The following is a 23,398-nucleotide window of genomic DNA, read 5'->3' as shown; positions in this document are numbered from 1 at the left end:
GCCCATTTGGGCTTTTTTGCCGACTGAGAGATTTGTCTTCCATATACTTTAAAAGGTGATCTCCCCACCCTTTCTTACACCTGAAGCCTGAGGAAGGTACCCCTTTCGGGTGAAGCCTTCCAGTGTAGGCCATGATAGGGAGTACCCCCGGGATTCCTTGTCTTCTGTTTGTTATTGTTGTTTGTTTGTTTGTTTGTTTTTTTGCTCACTCCTGGAACAGGCTAAATCGGTATTGTACAGTTAAGAAGTCATCTGTTTCTTAACACTGCTTAGATATAAGGACTGTTCAAATTGAAAGTGGCTGAGAACGCAGTTTTATTCAACACCTGGTAAATTCTGTTATAATAACAAGTTAAGTTTCAAGGTTGTTCAGGAAATTAGTCTAAATGATAGACTAAAGGGCCACTTTTAATCACCTACCAAACGAACCAACTCGCTTGCAGCACTACCGAGATAAAAAAGTTACCAAACGTACAAAACTAAGAATTGAACCTAGTTAATTCGCCTTTTTATAGGCCCGTAATGTACAGTGCCAACAGATATCTGTGGGACACGGACAGGAAGAGGTCATTGATGTTGCCTTGGCAACGGCTGTGCGGACTGACACTTGGCTGGTAATAGAAAACCTTCAATTGGCTTCTCGTCTGTGGCTGGAGCAACTCTACAATCGGTTATCAAGGCTTCAATTACAAGCTGGTGCGTATTATTTTGATGTGGGCGGGGAAAGGATAGTCTTGAAGGTTCGGTTGAGAGGTAGGAGTTTTTATACCCAATCTCGAAGGCTGTGGATTGGAAAAAGGAAGTTAGGGTCTGTTTGTATGATACCGGAATGACTTTCATTCCAGAATGAGTTTCATTCTAGAGTGAATTTCGCACTACATTCAAGCGATCTCGCTCGCGTGGTTTTCGCGCCAGTCAAATACGTATGCTTCACTCGCGCCAGAGTATATAATTTGCGATTTAAAATCCCTAACAGAGTTCGTTTTCAGTTTACATGATACCAAAATTTGTACCGAAATGACGTTTCGGTATCATGCAAACAAATGCAGAGAAATATATGGAGATGAAATGAACTCGTTCCAGAATGAAAGTCATTCCGTTATCATTTGAATAGCCCCTTAGTGTTTCGAACAGCTGGTGTTTCAGTCACATACACAGTTGAAATCGTAGGTGCAAGGAACAAATCGTTTAAAGCAATGAGATCAACCCAACTGGTATGACTGTGATATTCTTGAACGTCTTTCACAACGTTAAATCTGAGGAACCATTGCCATCATTTTACCCCTACATTTTATTAATTACTAGTCGTACTGTCTGGCTCTCTACAATCGTATTTAAACTGATTATTTACGTATTTGGTACCATTCGGAAATAGAACATGAAAGCGAGTTAAGCAAAATGTTAATATTCAGGCTATTTCGACTAGACATTAAATAAGACATTTTAGTTGATATTTTATCTTATCGCGTTTGTAGAAACTTCATCAACTCCTTCTCAGTGGCGAGTATTTCTTCTTTGTGAGCCTGCGGATCATTTGCCAGTAGGGCTTCTTCTTTTTGCCCATCAGCTGGCTTGGGACGTGGTGCAGAGAGAAGGACCGGTGTATCAGGCCCTGGACTCCACGGACCTGGACTTGAAGTCCCTTATAACATCAACACTCGAGGTATGATAAGTTTCATTTCACTGATAGGCCCTTTGCAGCTAGCCATTCACGTGGTACAAAACCGCCGTGTTGGAGAGCAAAAGTCGCACTGGACAAGACAAACAAGAGACAAATATGATTTTAAATGGTAATTTCCTCTGCTTGTCTGGTCGCAGTGCAACTTTCTCGCCAGCGCGGCGGTTTTGTACCACGCAAATGGCTAGCTGCAAAGTGCCTATTGATCTCATAGTAGATGGCGAAAGAAGAAGCCATTATTGGCTATTTTGAGGTTCAACCTCGTTCCCAGGGCCTCTCCTTTAAAATGGGAGGAAAAATCCCTGGGGACGACTTTGTTTGAGGTTGCACGAGAGACTTGGTCGTTTATGTACCGAATTGCATCACCGGACTGTTGTGGGAGGAGCGGGGGTGGGGGACGAATTTTAACCAACTTTTCCGTAAAATCTCTTAATAGCCAAAATAGAAGCGTAACCGTTCTAATCAGACTCAGTAGGAAAAAATAGTCAAATGTTCTTGTCTTGTGTAGTGGTAACACTAAGAAACTGTGTTTTTCTGGGTAAAACAGGCCGTTCCAAGAGCGTATTGGGAACAAGCTCGTGACCAGTCCCTTGCAGTTCGTTCCACCTTGTTTGGCCTGTGCGTAAGCCACAGTATCCTGCTCATGCGCCATCAGCTGGGGACGCAAGCATCCAGCGGTCGCTACCCTCTGTCCACGCGTGACTTGTTAACTGCATTTGAGATGGTTATTGGGTGGGCCACGAGACAAGATGGCCTGAGTGCTTCACAGTTAGAAGCACTCTCTGAAATGATTTCCAAGGTAAGTTGGAAGAACCTTTGTAAATTTTGTTTGAAAATGTGTAAGAAGTCTTTACCTTTTTGCGTGGTTTGTTTGCTTACAATGGCATTAAAAGATTGTTTTTGAAACTCCTCGCACGCGGCAAATCAACCTTGCGGGGGAAGCGTGTTTTTGGTTACCCGCGCACCCCTTCTCCTAAGCCCAATTAAACACAACCACCCCGCCCCCCCTTTCTTACTCTTGATACGTTCTAGGACTCATTCTTGAGTCAGTTCGTAAAACAGAGCAACTGATGAAAATACTGAGACTGGCAGGGATTACTTTATCTCCCGTTGGTTTTGGCGTAAATCATTACTACTGGTGCCTAGTGACTACACTTCCTCTTTCGAGGGAAAGCGGCTGGACGTTTTAGGCCCATTCAACGGGCAGTCTTTCAAATTGCGCTTATAAGTCGAACAGGTGGGGATCGCGCGCCTTTTTTGAGCTTGTTCGACCTTTGACCCGATTTATCGGCGATTTTCTCTTTTTTTACCTATGCTACTTACGGTAACCGCTGCATAAAAATTGAAAATTCGCTACAAAATCGAATGACTTTAAGCTTTATTCTTTTAAATTCAAAGGGAGTTTATGGCGGGAAAGTCACTGACCATTGGGACCGCCGTTTCGTGGAAATACTAACACATCACGTGATCAAAGAAACAGCCCTCCAACAGCACTCGTCCCTTAGCGTGGGTACTGTGAGTCTTCCTGTACCACCAGCCAATGTAGACCCGTCTGACTACAGTAAATGGTTTAACGAGAAGACTAGCACAGATGGCGCAGACTTTAGTGCTGTCAGGGCCCTGGGACTAGACATTAGTGTAGAACGAGAATACAACGAATCACGGTAAGATCAGCGTTAAATTTTCAGCGATGATGGAGGATTTTTTCTTTAGTGTCGTGGGTGATAATTAACTCGTTAATTTTTGGGCAGAATTCCCTGCTATCATAGGCCTCTTTTCCTCCTGCCCGCCCAATACCAGGGAAAAGAGGCCTCTCTTAGCAGGGAATGGGCAGAATTCCAGCGTTAAGATTTTTTCGTGTGAAATTACAAAATTGCTATGGCAACGTTTCCTGCATCTCGTTGCCAAAGTGGCGTCCAGGTTTAAAGGTGCTACATATGAAGATCCCATGGTATTAAAGAAGGCTGAAGAAACCTAAACGCGCGAAAGAGTACAATTACAAACAGCATGAATGAGGGCTTTTTGTCGAAAAATTTAGAAAAATTACAAACGACTTAGGAGCTGCTAACCTTAACTTATAAAACATGGACTGTCTGTCTGTGTCTCTTGTGTGTCTCTTAAACCTCGGTAGTTGTAGAGATTAAAAGAAAAGTTTTAGTGACAGAGTGTTTCTTTTACAGTGCCTCGGAGTTCATTTGCAAGCTTGATAAACTTCACCGCGACATTAACCAGACAACCGCTTTGATCCAAGAACCTTCACCGGAAAACATGATCAACATGCCCCGCCTGCGGGCAGCAATGGACTTGTGCATCGAACAACTTCCCACACTGCTAAAAATAGAACAGGACGGGGCTGTTTCTGTCACTCAACTTCTCCCACGTGTGCTTTCTCAACTGCGTGCCTTGTCGGTTTATTCCGAGTCTGGCAGCTCTGTTGGAGCGGACGAACGAATATCCGAGTCCATGGGTTATGTCTTGCAAAAGGTACACATATTAATGATGGTAATAGGACTGAGTGGAGTAGGTCCAATCCGATCTGTAATCATACGAGTGACTGTGGGAGTCCGATTTGTTTAATCACCAGTATGATTACAGACCGAATTGTACGACACGAAATTCTGTTACCAATTGATCATAACTATTACAAAACTTGTAATATTTTATGATAAGCTTTTTTTAAAATTAAAACAAAATATTCCGAGAGTTTTTAGCTAGCAGTGAAAGAAAAAATTCAAGTGCGCCCGCGCGATGGTGCGCACTGTCCAATTACTTAGGCACGAAGCGTACTGCCCCAATATTACACTGTCCTATTAATGCTGAAATCAGGACAGCTGATAGCCAGTCAGGTTAGAGAATTTTGCGTTGAGTTAGCGCCAAACACACAATGCATGCGCAGCTGATAAACGGTTGTTGAACAGAAAGTTTTTTACCAGAAACTGGGCTGCTGGTGAAAAATTGAAGGGTACCTTTTCCATCCAAGGGTGGAAAACTACGACTTCGTATCTTATTCTTTTGAACTATTAACTGTTAAGACAAACAATGAGCACTTACAGAAACCATTTTACAAGCTCAAACGAGAATCGCATTAATGAGAAGAAGTTTTATACAGTCATCCAGAGTAAATTCCAAAAAGTTATCAGTTCCTGCTTTTCTAAGGCTAATCCTGAGTATGAGCTGATTAGAAAGGTGTTAACCACATTATCGAGCTTTAGCAACGAGAACGCTGACGTCCCGGACGGAAGTTGGATGTCTCGCTTGATGGAACCCTTCTGTCTCACACAACGAATCTGAATGCCTTTGTTTTAACACCCGCTGTACGAATTTGTCGAGTCAGAGCACTGAAAGATAGAAAATATCAACTTTCGGTTGCCATTTCTGTCGTCCGGGACGTCATCGTTATCGTTGCTTAATGTCCCTATTACCTAGGGATCAGATTGATAACTCGCCTTGTTTGGTCTTTCAGTACAAGAAGGCAAAGTTTGTGAGGTTTCTGTCTTGTAGAATTATGCCCCATTCACAGCAACTAAACATGTTTAATTAAACTAGATTTTAAAAAATGAAAAACAGGAACAGAAAACTTGAACGTAGGCTTCTACACAAAATTTTAATGAACTTTAAAACATTACATAATTGCAGTTAATTTGTAGTAAAAAAAGGTACAGTAGGCAGCGCTTTTATAAAGAAAACAAATTTAAACCATGTTTACTTAAACAGCTTTCAATCATATTTAAACTTTGATATGAATGGGGCTTAAGAAAAAATGATTAAAAAGTCATGGGCAGGACTCAACTCTAGGTGTCCATCTTTGGATCCGTTAAAAAAGTGGCGACTGTATTTCCTTTCTGTCTACGTTGATTTCAGGAATGTCAATGGTTCAACTGTCTACTCTATTACATCCGTCACTCCTTACAAGTACTGGAGCATTGTGTCCTTGGTGGGTCACCTGCAATTCCGCCCTCCCTTGGGTCCGTTGTTGACTCACTCCAGTGTGACATGGTCCCCACTGATTGGCTACATCCGGATTCTCAGCCCTCCCCCCACATTTTGACGTCCTGGCTGAAAGGTAACGATAGATGGTGTTCGAAATCAGAGTAGATAAGAAGTAGAGCACTGTCCGAGCGAACCGTGAGATTCTGCACGGTATACGACGAGTGATAGTGTTATGAGGTTTCCCCCATGGCAAAAGATATCGTTTATCGATGTTTTCCACAATATAAAAGGGGTTAAATCTTGGGTATTGTTCTACTTTTTTTTGTATTTTATCAGCTTGATTGGGTACAGACCTACCCAATGGGAAGAGGCACGAACTGGAGTCATAAGTCCCTTGCGAGACACCCTCCCCTACCTATCTATTCTCACAATCCACGGTAGACAGCCACTGTGGGCGTTCACTGCCGGGAATCGTTAAGTTCCTAATAGTTCCACGACAGTCAGATCAGAGAAGTGCTGTGAGACAGAACCTACGGTGTTTATACCCTACCGAAAAGACTGAAGTGTGATGTGGACCAAGGGCAATACATTCTCCTCAATTTGGTTTAAAGACCAGCAGGCCCCAGTTGTGTAAACGTTGGATAGCACTACCCACCGGATAAATCACTATCCAGCGGATAAGTATTGGCGAAAGCGATTGCGTTATCCACTGGATAGAGATTTATCAAGTGGATAACGTTATCCAGCTTTTGAACAACCGAGGCCTGAGCGTTGTTCCCGCCAGCGATTAAACCCGGGCATTTTTCCCTGAATTTGTAGACCGAATTTGTTGATCGAAACAGTCGGCGGTTGTCTTTTTGAAACAGATTTTAGTCGGCGCCACAAGCAGCTCAGTGACTGGGTTCGACGTGGAATCGTTCCAAACCCAAACTCTGAACCCCTCATAGGACGGGGTCAGCTGACCTCTGTCTGGCTTGGTGGCCTGGCCAATCCCGGAGCTCTGATGACGTCACTCAGACACGAGAAAGCGGCCATGGTGGGATGTTCTGTGGACGAGGTAGGATTGAAGCAAGCTTATAAAATATCGTTAAAAATTGTATTTCGTTTATAATTTGTGTGCATACTTTGATATACCAGAAGAGTGAGCTAGCTAAGGAATAGCTTTGCTTTACTTGAGGTTGCGTCAAGTGGAGGCTTGTTGTCCGAGCGGTTAACACCTCGATCAGGAGGTTTAGGTTCAATTTTAACCGTCGAGTTGTTTCCTTAGGCAAGAAACTTTGCTTTATTGTCTTTTCATCCTGGTGTATGAATAGGTACTGGCAACGTATTCCTGTGGGTAAACAAAAAGTGAAAAAGCAAGGCTTACTTAACAGCTTTGAGTTTGTTATAAGTTTTTAATTCAGTCCATATTTCGTCAGGTACGGCCTGACGGAATGACTAACTGCGAGAAAGTTCGTCAAGGGACAAAGGGATTTTTTTTAAAATTTATACGTATCTCGTTAAGGTCTATCAATATACGCGAAGAGTTGTAAACTGCGCAGAACAAACATTTACAGTGAGTTTAAGAAGTGGCTGGCCTGGATACCTTGTTGGGCTTTATTAGGCCTAAATAACGTCAAATCCCGAGGGGATACTGCATATGATGGCCTATATGAGGAGGCTTTCCCCGAAAGCTAAGCGATCCTCCTAACACTATACCTTGGCTACCCACAGATTAGGAGTTCAGCGATTTCTCTTAATGAAATAAGAATCGCGACAAACACTAACTTAAGGTATTCAGTGGGATCAACAAGTGTCTGCTGAGACAGGCTATGGCATAGGGTTAACCAACTCCACGCGAAAATCGTGAGCCCCGTACTTGCTGTCCATCAATTTGCTGCGATTGCTTCTTGCTTCTCCAACAAATGATATTCAGTGTCAAAAAAAAATTGGTTGTCCTCTCCGGGCTCGGTTACCCGCTAGTGTGCTACGTTTTTGTGTACTGTGTGCTTTATTGCCGTCAAGTTCGCTCAATTGGACAAGCGCCGGTCTGCCGAGGAGGAGGCCGCTTCAAATAACTGAGGAGAAAGTGCTGCCTCAGGGTTCGCACAGTCTTGAAAAAGTCCTTGAATTTTAGGGGAAGTCTTTGAAAAATCCTTGAATTTTCTTCAACTTTGAATGTAGTGGCCTGGAAAATGTTCTTTTGATTCTTTTTGGTTTTCCAAGATAGAATATAAATCATAGCTCAAAGAATTTAAAGGTTACATACATAAAGTGCTCTATGTTTCATGCAATAATTAACTATCAATTTAAGACAAAAGAACTGAAAAATGTAGAGAAGTTAATAAAGCAAAAAGGTTAAAGGCTTAAAGTATTATTAGAATAGACTGGGAATGTGCATTTTTGTACAATCTGTGGAATTATATTCCTAGTAGGTGGCCCTTGAAAACCTAAAGGCATGACGCATGCTAGTCGCGCACGATAGTCGTAAGCAAAAATCGTACCGTCTAAATCGGCCTTAATGTGGTCCAGGAAAAGTCCTTGAAAAGTCGCCTTTGTAAAGAAAACGGTTAGACTTTCTAGTCTTCTCGAATAAGGACGACAATCCGTTGGCCCCGGCTCGCAACCCTTGCACATACAAATTCCGTGGGACGTTTAAGAACCAACGCACTGTCTCTCATGAGGGAAGTGACTGTTACGGGCCTGCAGTAATTAGCGACACGCGCTGTTGCGGTGACCCTGCCAAGAATTGGCGAACCTAAGTAAATAAGTTCTCCTTTTCAGACAATCTAGGTACGGTGCGTTCTTCGATACCAACGATTGATACAACTCCGTTTTACTATTCTATACGAATGACTTCAGGTTGAACTCCGCTGTTCTCTGGCAAAATCGTACTTATCACGTGATGAGAATGCCAGCGATTCCGAGCAAGGCCTGGTGATAAGCGGGCTGTATTTAGAGGGTGCCTCTATGGATCTGGATAAAGAGTCCCTTGTGGAACCAACGTGAGTATAATCAGCTAATTACGCATATTTTCTTATTTTGAACCGTTGTTACAGTCAAGCCAGGTCAAGCGTACCCCCCTCCTCCAAGATTTTATTAATAAATGTATTATTCGAAAGTTGAATCAGATTCATCTCTGCATTGGTAGTTGTACATTTCAGATTCATCTCTGCATTGGAAGTTGTACATTTCAGATTCATCTCTGCAGTTGAAGTTGTACATTTTAGATTCATCTCTGCATTGGTAGTTGTACATTTCAGATTAACATCTGCATTGCTAGCTGTACATTTCAGATTCATCTCTGCATTCCTGCATGCGCAATGAGCATCGACTTTCCACGCGAGGTTGTAATGACATTTCTGCCGGCACCGAGGCTTGGGGGAATAAAACAAAAGAAGTCATCCTGAGGCTCAGAAATGAATCATACATTTCTTTTGTTTCATTCCTCCAAGCCTCGGAGCCAAGTATGAATTTTAATATCCCGAAAATGCTCCATTCAAAAAGTTTTCAAACTGGCCGAATACAGCCTAAAAATATCGTAAAAAGATTCACTTCTGATTGCATATACAGGAATGCAGATTTGAATTTATACTGGTTGTGGCAACGACTGTTTCATTTTTCAAATAATCGATTCATTTATTGGGGGTACGCTTGACCTGGCCTGACTGTGAGTCTCTTACAAGTTTTATTACGAGATGGCGTTTGTCTGTTATCAGAATATAAGAGAGCCTAAGCAAAGACGTTTTTGAGCGACACATTTCAACCGGAAGTGAGGGCATTTTCCTTTTCATATGCCTGGACGACAAATTTGTATTCTTATAGAGACGATTTGCCCCAAAATTTGACCAAAACCACCGCCTCAAAATGCAAAAAGTCTACTTCCGGTTGACGTGCGTCGCTTTAAGCTCCCTATTTTCGATCCTTCCTCGTAGGTTGTCGAAAAATGATGGCAAGTGATTAGTTCACTCTTGGTTTCTTGGAGGGGTAGGTGGAATTGATCCGTTCTTTCTTTCTCTTAATCAGGTCGGCCATATCACAGTTACCAGACCTTTTTCTGTCTGCCGTCATCCCTGAAGAGGAGGAGCCTAGGCCCGAGGACAGGAACGAGGCAGACGATTTGGAAGTTTACCGCTGTCCTGTATTTATGAATAGAGTGAGTTTTGATGTTTTTTTAGTTTGTCCTGTACGAGTATGGAGGGGGGGGGGGGCGGTTTTTGTTTTTACCTTCTAGTTCTGTGATGGGTCTCCACGGTTCTACACGGGGATATAAGATGCGGTATAACTGTCCTATTCCTGATATAGATGTTTCATATCTTTCTGCTTCGCCAAATCAGGTTATTTTGAATGTGTGTGCTTTAAAAATGTAGCACATCTTGTAAAAATGTTACGAGAACCAGCTGACGTGAACGCATCCTTAACTTTCAGACTGATAGAGTATTCAGTTAAACTAGAGTGTCACGGTGACAGTAGACCAGTTAGGGGTTCCAATGTCCCAGTGGAACATCCCCACCAACGTTTACCAGAAGTGTCCCTAGTGGCTCTAGCTACCCTGATATCTAGACTTAAGGCTCCATAGCGCTGTTTTGAGCTTGATAGAAGCTGGATTTTTTTACTTCTTCTTCTACTAAATGGGCTTCCCTTTTAATGTTGTTGCTGTACAAGGAAAAAAGTGATATGAAGGGCGTCAGTAATGGGCTCTTGGTTTAAGAGACTTCAAGTTAGAGATCTGCCGGCGTTTTCCACCGTGGTTCGAAGGGAACTTTGCTGTAGAGTTATCCCTTTACTGCTGAGTATATCCCGTTAATGGTGGCTCTAATTGTTTGTGTCTGGTTTATTATGTCGTGTGGTTTGAACTGGTGTAGGTGGACGCAGTTTCTTCAGTGTCGTGCTTAACCGTGTTGGTGATTGTCAAGTTTGTAATGAGAACCCCGAATCAAATCATATTCGTGATATTTCTTTGCCATTTTACAGGCTCGACAATGTTGTTCGTTCACTTTACCGATAAAATGTTCCAAGACCGCGGAGCACTGGGTTCTAGCTGGTGTTGCCATAGTGCTGGATATAGGAGACGCGTCCAACTCTTGGAAGCTGGTACCGAGAAATTTTAAGCAGTGACGTCCAGGCCTTTCATGTACCCTCTTTGAAACATTTCTCAAATTTCTCTGAAGAGGCATTTATCAGCGTTTGATTTTAAAATATTTGTGTACAATATTGAAACTATCAGATGAGTTGTTTATAGTTCCATTTAAAAATTTGTGTATGTCGCCCTTCACTTTATTGAACGCTCATGGAGCCAGTCGCCATAAGACCCAACGTCTGACCTAACTGCTGTTGTCTGGCGTTAAAAACAGGGTTCGACTGGGCTGCTAACGTTAGTTGTTACGTCAGGCGTTAAGATTTTACGCAACTAAGACTGAATAGCGTCTGTGAAGCTTGCACTATCATTCGCCATCAACAGTCTTACAAGAGACTACTAGACTACTTCCATACTCAGTAGACATGCTGTAAAAATTCTTTATACTTGAATTCCAACGCGTTGTATATAGTCACGTAATATTCTCATATGTTTCTTTGACTTTTGTTCGAACTAGGGTGTGTGCTATGGAGGGCAACATAATGTGAGTTTGAGAGAATAATTTCCCACTGAGTCTTGCGCTTTTCTTTAAATTACGTCACAGCAAGGAAATATTATTCTTTCGTTTTACCTTTCATATCTAAAGTTAGCTAGAGTGTCTGAATAATAACACATAATTTGAACAAGACAGTAAACCCTGAAGAACATAGTTGTAGTTAAATGACCTCCTCCTGCAAATGGCTAAGTGAAAGTTATCAGTTTTTTCCTTTGCCAGGTTTATGGCACAAAAAAGCTCTAAGCCTACACAAGAGAGTTTATCCTGTCTTGGTATATAATGAGCGTTTTGCACGGTTTTGCGTGGCTCGTATGTAGCAGGTATTTTTGAAAGCTTAACCTGCGTAGCAGGCGCTTGGAAGAAGTGGGCGAAAGAGAGAACGGGCGCGCGCGAGGGAGACACGCGTGTCTCCTCGCGCGCCCGTTTTTTTTATGCCCACTACTTCCAAGCGCCTGCTACGCAGGCTATTGAAAGCTCTTTATCACTTTTAACAGACTTTTCACGGTGCATTTAGGCCGATCCATTGTACATTTGTACAGCAAGAGCTCTTAGCACTATCATAAGTTATTTTTTTTATCAATAAACAAGTTCATTTTCTTTATTAAATGTCTTTATTACACTTTGAATAACCTTCTCTTAATTACTTTTCAAGTCAGGGTCAGTTTCTCAAGAAAAGTCACATTCGTTTGATTAGTTAATAAACTACGATCACTGACGCGTCTTGTCATGATCAACGTCCTGTTATATTCACATGATGGTGAACTATCAGCCTTGTCAGGTTGTAGCCCGCGTAGCTGGCGAGATTATGCGGCAAGTGCAGATTAGCTTGCAAGTGTTGTATTGTTTTGTAAGCGGAGGCGCGAAAATATTGAAAACAAGTCAAACCTGCGGCGCGCGCCACTAAGAAAGTACCCCCGCGCATACGAATCTTACCAGCTACGCAAGCTATCAAGTTGGAGATATGTCCAGGACTGAAATATTCAAGCTGGAGAAAAACGAAAAGTTAGAAAATTTGTTGAGGAGTTCAATCACAAACATAAGTGGTTCCTCGATTTCGTCCATAGGAGTATCCAACGTCGTTGTTAACACCTCCTTTGTGTGCGTTTCTTGGATAAAAGGGACTTCAAGATCCAACAACTCGACGGCAACGACAACGTCAAAAAAAAAACAATAGGTTTAATTAGCAAAAACAAACTTCGCACGTGCATCACACTTTTATGTTCATAACTGCAGTTTTTGCAGGACTACGACGTGAAAATGCCTTACGTAAACAAGCAACGACGAAGTTTTGTTCCTCTTTCTGAACGTTTTTCGCTACATTTGACAAAGTCAGTCAAGTAGGAATAATCGCGATAGAGACTGAAAGAACACAAATTCTCTTTTTAAGCGACGTTCTCTTTGCCGTTGTGTCTTTAGATCTGAAAGTCTCTAATGTTTCCTAACGTCTTTAATATTTTAGCTCACCGACATTTTATAGGAAGTTTCCTAACGTCATAGTTAAATCATGCATTTCTGGAAGAATTTTCCGAAAGTTAATGTTACGTTAATGCTTGCATGCATTTCTAGGACGTTTTTTAACGTTTAAATATTTACTTTCCTTTGATTGCTCGAAGGTGGATCATAACGCTGTCTACAATGAAATATGTCTGATTATCAAACAGTTAATTTGTTTCCCAGAAGTCTCAATTTTTTCCAAGGTAGGGGCAATAGAAAACATTGATTTGAAGCAAAATCCGCTGTTCGTTAAAGAAACAGTTGGTAAGTAATTTGTTTGCTTGCGAGAAAGCTCTCCATTTGCGGAAGTCGCGAGAAGACATGCGAGAGCAAAACGCGACGGGGCAGTACTGCTAGAAACTGTGAAAAATTATAATGTCTTAATAAGCGCGCGCTACGTATTGTTTTTAATGATAAAGTTTCGTCCTACCAGCAGCTACTATATAATTCAGGAGGAGCAACTCTATACAACCAAAGGATACAAAATATGTTTATCACTATCCAAATGTTTGAACTATGAAAGTTTTCCGAAATATCTTAAAGACATGCTTACTTTGCGTCAGTCTGTATACTCCTCTAGAAGAACTAATATTTTGTCACTATGTAAACCTGCTACTACTACTTACGGCCTCGACTCTTTTCGTTACTTTGCATCTAAGAAATGGAACTCCCTACCTAATGTAAGATCTGAGCCTACATTATCTGGTTTTAGAAGACTCCTGAAAGCCGTCTCCTTTCAGACGTAACGGTATATTTAACATTTTTCATATACGTAAATACATTATTATGTATTTAAATAGATTTATTTTATGCATGTAAATAGGTTACTCTTTTCTTTTTTTTTTCTCGAAGATATTAGCCTTTCAGGCTACTCTGAATTTCGAGTATAAATAATGTTCATGTTTATGTTTCTTTATGTTTTCAATTTAAAATTCTAACATGACTCCGAGGCTTTAGGGTCAAAATTGCAAATTTTTCACGACTCTATTGTCTCGCAATTCCCAGACGAGAATTGAGCACAAAGAAAACCAAACCAAATACTGTATAGAAAAATGACCAGAAAGCCTCGGAGTCATGTTAGAATTTTAATATATCGAACTTGCCCTATTATTTCTCACTTAATTGTGTCAATAACAAAATTCGTCAATCTGATTGGTTCTCAGTCCTGGTTCTCAGTAGCCCTTATCGATTGCTTAATTTGACTGAGACAGCATCAGAACTGTCCAATTTCAGCTTTCCGATTAGATGCTTGTGATCAAACATGTCAAATCGGACAGCTGAACAGCCTATGAAAATCGAGCATCAAATGTTGTCAGCCAATAAGAATTAACAAATTAGTCCATGCTACCAAATCAAAGCCAACGAAAAAAAAATTTAGTGGGCAATTTTGCTAGCTTCATTTTGACACATCAGATTTTTTTAAAAAAATGTATTGAAAATAGTTCATGCAGTTGGAGCTCCATATTCCAAAATTTTAAGCCTTGTTTTTGCTTTGGAAGGTGTAAGCTGATGTAACGAGAAGTTTGTACTTCAATAAGTATTCCACTCCTGAGATTCTCACACTTTGTTATTGATACAATTCAACACTAGAGAAAATACCATAACATAACATAATATTCTTCGCTGGTCACTCCAAAATTTTGCATAAGCATGGCCCAAAGAGAAACTGAAAACAATGCTTAAAAACAATGCTTATGCAAAATTTTGGAGCGACCAACAAAGAGTATTATGGTATGTTATGGTATTTTCTGTCGTGGTCAATTAATTGGTAATAGGTCTTCGTGTCGTACAATTCGGTGGTGATCAGAATTATCCGCTGGATAGCGTTATCCACCTTTGGAACAACTGGGGTCTGAGTAATTTCAAATTGTCCTCGCGCTACGCGCTCGACCGACTTTAAATTACTAGCCTGATTATTTCCTGAATAGTACTTTACTCAGTCTTATTACCATTTCGAACCATTACTAATAGCCCTTATTGGCCAGCTACATCTAAAGGTCACTAACGCGACCAACCTGTAAAACAGATAATAAATCCGCCAGTCATAAAAACGTAACCGCAACAAAACAAAACAAAGCAGTCAAATCTATGCTTTACGGATTTTAAAAATGTGCACAGTTCCCTCGTAATCATGGCAAGAACAAGCACAATAAAGAACCCAAAACCGACTTTCTGATAAAAAGGATTTTTATACTCGCAAATGACCTCATGCTTTCCGGGAGGCAGCACTACGCTCATCAGGTTCGGCGTCACGTGGTGTATCGTAAGAGAGTGCCATCCACGTGACTGGTCACGTGAGTCATCAGGTGTTGAACGGAAGGAGCATCTCCAATAAGGATGGTAAGTGACTTTTATGAGGAGGTGTTCGGTTCTGTACAAGTTCTAAAACAAAACAGGATTAAGTTAGCAACTTCGTTACTGTGTCAGGTTGAGTTTTGCGTGGACTACAACAGTTCAAGACTGAGAACTCTCACTTCTTACTGTTAATGAAAAGTACTTAGAGAGACTTTAAAAAGCTGTGTGACGAAATTTAGGAAAATTCAGGCATCAAGAACTAAGCCACCAAGTTGAACGAAGGTTTAAATATGTATAGAAAAGGTTTGAATGACAGAGCAACAACAAAATATGGCGAGGATGGATAAAATAGACCAATTTCGATATATTACAATTCATACTTGGCTACGACGCCTGGGGGAATAAAACAAAAGAAATGTATTATTCATTGATGAGGCTCACCGATTTTAGCGGGGCAAAAATTGCAAACGAGATTGGAAAAATTAAGTAGACAAGTTTTATTATCATTTGTAAGCATTGTATAGAACAGTTTTCACCCAAGCCTAGGGCTTTTAATATTTTTTAAATAGATTTTTATCTATCAATTTGTAATAACTTTTGTTATATAGATTTAGCCAGTGCTAAAAGCGAAGCCGTCGATACTATTTATATTTTGCTCAAACAAGGACACGAGAACCGTGAAAAAAACAGCAGGAAAACAATTTGCGCGTGCAGCACACGTTTTTGTACATTTTTTTGCCGTTGTTTTTCACGACTACAACGTGAAACTTCCAGAAACTTCCTAGTTACCCGTTATATGGAGGAAATGTTGTACGTGTACTTGTTCAATGTTTTTTTTGTTTTTCACGTCGCTAATTTTTACACTGGTGGAAGCAAGCATTTCTCATTTTCTCACCGCCGCAACAAAATTTCTCTCTCGCTCTAGTTCTTTCCCTCGTTGAGCTTCGCTGGCCTGTCGCCCTACTTTCTGTTTTTCTCCGCCTTTCTCTATATTCCAAATTTGTGGGCATGACAATTAATCTAAGCTTAATACTTCAGACAACACACAGAAACATTTTCCTCTTTCCGTTTTCGTCTTTTTAATATTGACTCTTTAGTTGCCTTTGCTTCATAAGACGCGAGTGGCCTACGCTTTTCCGCCAAACTCATAACCTAACATTTGATGTCGGCTTACATGTAATGGTCGATCATCTAAAGCCCCGGAATAAAGTTTGAAAATTTTTGTTTGTACCCATAGTTTAAAAAGAACTCACCATATGGGGGCAAATGAAACTGCTAACATACACGCAAAAGTTTTCCCAAAGAAGAAAAGTTAAGGAAACTCTGTGCTGAATAGGAAGAAGATTGCTCCGTACCTTTTGTCTGGATAGTGAGATGAATGGATTTAAACCAGACAGTGGTGAAACGTTAAAACCCAGGCAGATACCCTCTATAATACGCCCTACTTATAGCCTGGACTAGAGAGACTTCGCCCAAAAGGGGTAAGTTTTTAAGGATTCAGGTCTATGAAGGGGTAGGGGAATTTAAGTGTCTAAAAGAACTTGTAAAATCATTATCATGAAAATAATAATAATAAGACTTCCTGTTGGTAGAAATGTGATTGTGTGAAAAGGGTAGCATTTTCCAAAGGAAGGTAAACGAGAAGGATACCTTTTGTCAAAAATGGTAGATTAAACGGTTATGGGTTGGACTGAGAATTTCCTTCTAAAAACACTTACCAGTACAGAAAAAACGTTTTTAAGGGTTAGTTTTCATAACGATGGTTACACTTTACTTGAAGGAGGACAAAAAATTCCTACCCCACTCCCACCCCCTGACCAAAAGCATTTCATAATGGAGGATAAAAAAAGGATGGCATACTTGGTTCCAAGTCTCCTCGGCCACTTCAACTTGAGCAGAGTACAAATTTCGCTCCGCTTTCTCGGAAAGAACTCTTGACATTAGCAGTGGTGGATTGCGACCGAATTTCACGTCTGCAAAGAATCTTTCTTCGGAAGCCTTTCTTCCATTAACATACCATGTTGTTTCAAACTGTTCAAAGGACGTTAACCTGTGAATGAAACTAGCGTTTGCGTTGTGATTTGAAATTACGACTTTGAACAAAGCCTTGTGCGTAAGTTCCGAAGATGGATTTATGGCAAATAGTATCCTATTGGTAAAAAGCTGAGTGGTTTTTAACACAGCCCATCGCATGCCTTTCAGGTCTCCTGAAACAACGCCCAGAACATGTGTAAAGTCAAAATATCCATAATCCTCTTGGGGCTCTCTTACGAATACCTCCATCGTACCTATCGTGGCCAGGTACCTCAGCTCACAGTAACGCAAGAAATGACCAGGAACTTCGATCCCAGACGTAGCGACGAAGCGGATGTTGTAAAGACGCAAGAGATCTGGGAGCCAGGGAGTGGAGTCCAGGGATGGATTCATCTCTTCCAGGTAGTACAGAGACAACGTATCGTGATAGCCTCTTGAATAGGTCACAATCCCTAAAAACAAACGGCAATAGACAACTGTCGGTTGGTAGCAAGGGAGTTTTTAAGATCCATTGTTTTAGTCAAAATTTCATTTCTGTAAAGTGATGAAAAGCAAATAGAACTATTGCTAAAGAGGTTTCATTTGAATGGTCACACCATTCAATTTTGTCTACAGACTCAAAACTTAAAACCACATTGCAAGACGCCATCGTTCATTCTGAGAGAACACTGGGAGTCAAAGGCTTAATGAATAGATAACAGTGGCGGATCCAGGCCTTCAGATAGGGGGGGGGCAGTCATCCAGACCCTGAGATAAGGGGGGGGGGGCGGTCTCCATTTGGTCTAAAAATAAGGTGGGGGGGGGGGCGGGCCTCCCCTAGATCCGCCACTGGATAATACTCCAAAATACTCATCGAAGTTAGTGCCTACACCCAGAAATTCAGTAGGAGACAATAAAGAAAAACGTCCCGAAAATATGTTCGGACAGATTTTAGATTCCGGGGGTTTAAGTTGGAGCTAGGTATCGATAGATAGTCACAAGAAATTTAGCGGTTAAAACTGATTGAAATATCAAAGCTCAATGTAGGGGTCTCACGGCTTATGCTGGAAATCTCGATCATTATGTTTTTCGGGATCACTGACGAAGGTACTGATACGCTCAAAATTATGCTTAACTGGAGGAGTTTAATATGCTTTTGGGTACGGTGGGCTAAAATGCCTTTTTCCCTTCGGTACCTTTAGATGTAAATCCACACGAACAAATGTGAAGCCTGACAAGACACTGACAAGATGCAGGGGCATACACCGAAAAAGAGAGAGTGGGTTGGAACAATTGCCAGCTACATGTATGTAGGTAATATTTATTTTCCTGAGAATTATTTTTAAAAAATAATACAGAATTCTAAAGAAAATGGCGGCCGCAACCACCGTCGGGTCACCACCCGTAAATCCGCCTATGAAATGGGTAAATTAGGCTTTCTTCTATGCCAAAATACACCGGGCACACCTGTTACGAGTCTCTGAAGGTCTCCTGAGGAGTTCAATTCCTGAAATGGCTGTAATTTTAACAACTGTGTACATTGCGGGCGTTGCATAGAAAAATTAGCATTTAGCTTTTATACCTACAATACAATTGACATTGAAAAAAAAGAGAACGTTTATGCCACAAATATAAGTCAGGGGCACCCAATGACTTTTTGCTATGAAATAACCGTTCCAAGGAGCAAATATTGCCGAGAAATTATTAAAGCTCGAGAAAGGCTAATAAAGTCTGGATAATAGTTCCGCTCTTCTAATTTTTTCGGAGCTTTTTCCTTTATAGTAACACGATTTTGGGAAGTTGTGTTTTTCACGTTTTATCAAGATATTTCGTTTACAGCTCCTGAAAAGTTCAGAGTAAGAAAAAACTCCCCCTGCTGCTGAATGTCCTCGAACTTTCGACCAAACCCATCGGGGTAGGCACTAGCTAACAGTTTCGAATGAGACGAGATAGCCACTTGAACAAACTATTGAGACGACCATAGTTCCCCTAAGGCATCCGAACATATATGGATTTATTACATGGCCAGGAGTACGTTTTTCCCGCGCATTTGAAGTGGAAGATCCCGTGTGGGCAAGATAGGCTCATCGTTCCCACTCGGATAAACAATCAGGAGGCACTATTCGCTTCATTTTTCCCGCTGACGTGACTGGCCATATATAATAAGCTGAGTTTAACGACGCTCCTGATGTGTAGCGTAGCGAGTTTTGTCATCAGAAGTTTGTTTTGTTGAGAACGGAACAATCATCATCACTAAAAAGCATCGAATTGCTACTGCGTAGTTTTGATTTGCAAGATTTCAACTCCAGAATGAAAAACATATTAAATGCTTAAAAAACAGCTCTCAGACTACAGATTTTCAACCACAGACTCACAGTTAAAGAGCCTCATTATATATTGTTATAGGCAAATCTTTTTTTTTTTGACTTATGAACATATCCTAGTCTTCATTCTCTGATCAAGCTATTAAAACAAACTCTCTGAATATTGAAAGAACATAACAATTTCAGTTATGCGCCCGATATACCAAATAGTCTCGGAGAAATTATCTTTGAAAACCTCGAAAATAAGCAAACAATGTATGGGCTCAACACATTTTTGCCACCCGGCAATTTCACAGTTTTCGATTGCTGTTACTTCCTTTGTTATTGCTAGCAAAAGGTTGAAAATTGCAGAAATTGCTCAAATTAACTTTTTCAACTTTTCAATTAAATTTGTGCATACGGTCACGCTTTCTATGGGTAAATACGTATATTAATGAGGAAAAATTTAACCAATGACGTCTGCAAAGATTCGCCTAAACTGTTCAGAAATTTATTCGCTGAGTAATAAGTTAGAAACACCTTGTACAGCCGCAGTAATGATCAGCTAAAGAGAGAACTGTTCAACAGTCTCTATTCAAAGACTTATCAAATTCAAGCTACAACAGACAAAAAATTCACGGTCGGACTCCAGGATAAAAGCGTTTACACACATTACTGCAAAAGAAATAACAATTCTTCGACTTTACCAGGCTTTTTGCTGAGGTGCGGTATAAGAGACAAGTCCCAAGCGCCACTTAACCCTGTAAAGAACAAACAAACAAAGAGAGTAAAGCGTCTAAAACCCAGTTTCAAGCTTTTAAATTTACACGGACAAGTCTCGTTTATCTTGGAAAACTTCATGGTGTCAAGGTGGCTCTTGTCTGCCTGAGAAGAAAAGGGGCCATTTCGCCCAGTAGCCAATCAGCATTGAGTATTTGGAGCACGTGAACGATTTCGTCCAATGAGTGTGCGAGAAAATTTCGGTGACGCCGGAGAGACTAATGTAGTACAAGTCACTGACGACACTAAAATGTTCTCAAGCCCTGATTGAATGAAATCGGTCACGAGTTGCAATTACTCAACTCTGACTGGCTACTGGGCGAAGTGCTCCCCTTTCCTACTCGCCGCTTTGCGCTTTGGATGCCAGTGGCACCAGTTACTATTTTACCACATGTGACTTACATGAACATTTTTTTCGCACGCCTCGCCCTGCATACATTTGTCTTTAGTTCTAATAAGTTAAGTTGACTCTCTGTGTACACAGTAAATAAGCATAGATCAAAAAGAGAAATATTGACGCGGATTTGTTTGCAAACAACCACTCTAGCAGTAGTAAAATGCCAATATACCCTGAGTCTGTAGACTGCAGGCTGTTTTATTCAGTCGTGAAACGTTGGCAAGCCAGGATAGATGTTACGAATGAAGCAACTCTTATTGACAATCATTTTATCTCTTCATATCCAGTCTTTTATATCTTAATCGATAAGATTTTACAGAAAAACGTGCGTTACACCCGTTTGCACTCCTTTTATCTTCGTTTTTTTTTTTGCTGCCCTTTTTGACAAACCACTATTTAATGTATTTTTTTAAATGAGTAATATTTTCGACGTGGGCCCTTTCGATGAGTTTTGTCACTAAAGGCGAACTTCGCCTATAAAAATATGTCTCAAGAGGAAAAGTTTAACGTCCAGAAGGAATTTGGGAGTGGTAAAGACAAACTGCACCCAAGTCGACGCCGCGCATTAAGGTGCCATTTCCATAACTAGAATCTCACGGCGTCTTTCCTTCGCGGGAGGCTGCAAATGTGTCACGAGTCCAGTTTTTTCGGACCCTCTTATAAGAGATTCTCTTTGCGAAACAACTTGCCAAGAAAGTGAACTCACCTAAAACTTTCGATGCAAGCAAGCGTCCGATTTTCGGGTAAGCCTTCAGTTTCTCCAGTCCGTCAGAAAACCCTTCTATCTCAATCATGGAGAAACGTGCATTGATATATTGAAGCTGAGAACTGAGATAAATAGGCGGAAATACTAACATAAGAACAATCAAGATGTTTTTGCTTTGAAAATATGCCTTTGATATTCTACACAAAGACGCGCAAAGAAAGTAAAGAATGCGAGCTAATGTCACGGCCATGAGCAATAATCCGCAAAATTGGAGTCCAATTATGTAGCGAAAAACTTCGAGCTCTTTGTGAAAAGGAATCAAGTTGTATAACGGCCCAGAAAATGTTCTGCCAAGAAACAGAAAGAAGGTGACAGAAAATAACAACCCAAGCCAAATCAAAAGTGTTTGCCGTTTTGTGAGGTGACCAATGTCTTTAAGTTGCCAGGAACAAACACAAGCAAGCCCCGCAACAAATCCCAACGTGATAAATGGAATTTTCCTTTCGTGGTCAAACAAATCGCCAGACAAAAGACTTCTGAGGACAAACTTAAAGCTGTGGCCATGCTCGTTTTCACTCTTCCAAGGAAGCCCGCCCATGTAGTCAAAGTTATTAAGTAACGGAATTATCCACCAAGATAGCAATGCGATACTTAGAAAATGCACGTAAAAAGCTCGCCAGATTGAAGGCGAGAAGAGCTTTCCTCTAAGCGGGTTAGTGTTTGAAAGCATGTCTATTAGCAGAGTAACTCCAGTAACAATGCCGAGGTAGACACCAAAGAATGCATTCGCGGTGAAGTTGAAGACGATGAAAAGGATCGTACCGTTTCTTGAACCACTGTTGTAGAGTACATATTGATATAAAAATCCAACTGAAGAGAAACAAACAGTAGGAAAATAATGTTAAGAATTAATGTTTTCCAGGGAAAAACAGTACCGAGACAACTGCGCCGAGCCATGGGAAAAAACCGGCTGCATATAAGGATGTAAATGCACATATCAGATGCGGGAAGCCGAAAGACACCCAATAAACATACCAATGGTTACAAGTTAAGTACATTTATTTCCTTTGTTTACTACTTACAATACTCCACGATACCCAATTTAACCCTTTAAGCCCTAGGAGTGATCAGCATAAAATTTCTCCTTGTAATATCAATGCTTTGTAAAACAGACTGTCATGAGAATTACGGACATGATCACACAAGATAAATTTGGTTGATATTTTATCAATTTCCCCCACTGCTTCTGTAGGAATTAGAACCCCCATCTCGGATAAGGGGCTCTCCTTATCTTTTCAAACATGGGTCTTCCAAAACTTTAGCCAAATATCTCACATTTGCCCAAAAGACTTGTTCTAAGTCTCACATTTTCAAGACTTCGAGCGTTTTAAAGCTGCAAGTAGGAAGGTGGCCTGTAATATTTATATATTTCCTCTGTTTACTCTGTGTTTTGCAACGATACTCAATGGTTGTTTACCATTTACATGGGCAAACTGCGTGACGGTCGGTTCACGGTTTGGGCAAATGTTGATCAAAATTCAAGACTGGTATATTTTGTCCCCGAATTGTGTTCGCCATTTGCACTAATCAGTTACATTTACCGAAAAACGGCCGCGAAAGACTGAAACTGGTATCAAAGACGGGCTTTGAAGAAACGGAACACGAATTTCCGTTTGGAACATTCCGACCGGGAAAACAGGACTACCATTTCAGACGTTCCGTTGCTCCCGGAAGTTTTACACCGAAACGTCCCGAACAGTCATGTTCCATTTACTTTCTAACCGGATTTTCCGGAAACTTTCTGTAAGTAGTAAAGAAACAAGGCAAAAACCTGTAACTCAGCCAAGCAATCAAAAGAGAACTACAGCAAGCCGTTACCTACTATTTGCACACTTTTAAATCAGTAATTGGCTGTATAATACAATACGTTTATCTTTTTTTCTACGTCTTGTGATCGGACAGATCCTAAGCGTTATTGTTGGCTAAAATATTTCGCGCCACTTCCTCAACCATTCACAATTAAAAGCTCAAACTAGCTCGTTTTCTCGCCGCGCTTTTTTCTCGCCCTTAACAGTTAACGCGGGGTACATGCAGCGCATAATACAGTTGTTACTTGATAGCGAACTCTAGTCGTCTACGGAACACAACATGAAAACATATTTTAAGGGAAGATCTAACTTTGCGCACGGT

The 23,398-nt window shown here is 40.9% G+C and overlaps 2 protein-coding genes across 6 annotated transcripts in view; one reads left to right on the top strand and one right to left on the bottom strand.

Moving 5' to 3' along the window:
- The window catches only part of LOC140950915 (uncharacterized), a 107,923-nt gene extending 96,334 nt beyond the window's left edge, over window positions 1-11,589 (top strand). Inside the window, exons 75-84 of the mRNA XM_073400130.1 lie at window positions 516-696; window positions 1,476-1,663; window positions 2,226-2,477; window positions 3,077-3,342; window positions 3,859-4,162; window positions 5,540-5,741; window positions 6,475-6,665; window positions 8,450-8,592; window positions 9,614-9,743; window positions 10,562-11,589. Coding sequence (XP_073256231.1) covers window positions 516-696; window positions 1,476-1,663; window positions 2,226-2,477; window positions 3,077-3,342; window positions 3,859-4,162; window positions 5,540-5,741; window positions 6,475-6,665; window positions 8,450-8,592; window positions 9,614-9,743; window positions 10,562-10,705 — 2,001 coding nt within the window. The 3' untranslated portion in view covers window positions 10,706-11,589. The remainder of the gene's footprint in view (window positions 1-515; window positions 697-1,475; window positions 1,664-2,225; window positions 2,478-3,076; window positions 3,343-3,858; window positions 4,163-5,539; window positions 5,742-6,474; window positions 6,666-8,449; window positions 8,593-9,613; window positions 9,744-10,561) is intronic.
- Window positions 11,590-14,508: 2,919 nt separating this feature from the next.
- LOC140950403 (uncharacterized) overlaps window positions 14,509-23,398 on the bottom strand; it is a 29,767-nt gene continuing 20,877 nt past the window's right edge. For 2 of the 5 annotated variants that reach the window (XM_073399625.1, XM_073399624.1), the window contains exons 3-6: window positions 21,209-22,078; window positions 20,033-20,086; window positions 16,870-17,495; window positions 14,512-15,096 (exon numbers count right to left, since the gene is read on the bottom strand). In XM_073399625.1, coding sequence (XP_073255726.1) covers window positions 14,716-15,096; window positions 16,870-17,495; window positions 20,033-20,086; window positions 21,209-22,078 — 1,931 coding nt within the window. In that variant the 3' untranslated portion in view covers window positions 14,512-14,715. Of the gene's footprint in view, window positions 15,097-16,869; window positions 17,496-20,032; window positions 20,087-21,208; window positions 22,079-23,398 lie in introns of all 5 variants that reach the window. The other 3 variants (XM_073399622.1, XM_073399623.1, XM_073399626.1) reach the window with 3 other exon arrangements.

The sequence above is a fragment of the Porites lutea genome, chromosome 10 (assembly GCF_958299795.1).
Source record: "Porites lutea chromosome 10, jaPorLute2.1, whole genome shotgun sequence".
Lineage (NCBI taxonomy): Eukaryota > Metazoa > Cnidaria > Anthozoa > Scleractinia > Poritidae > Porites > Porites lutea.
This window is presented reverse-complemented; position numbering and strand designations above follow the sequence as displayed.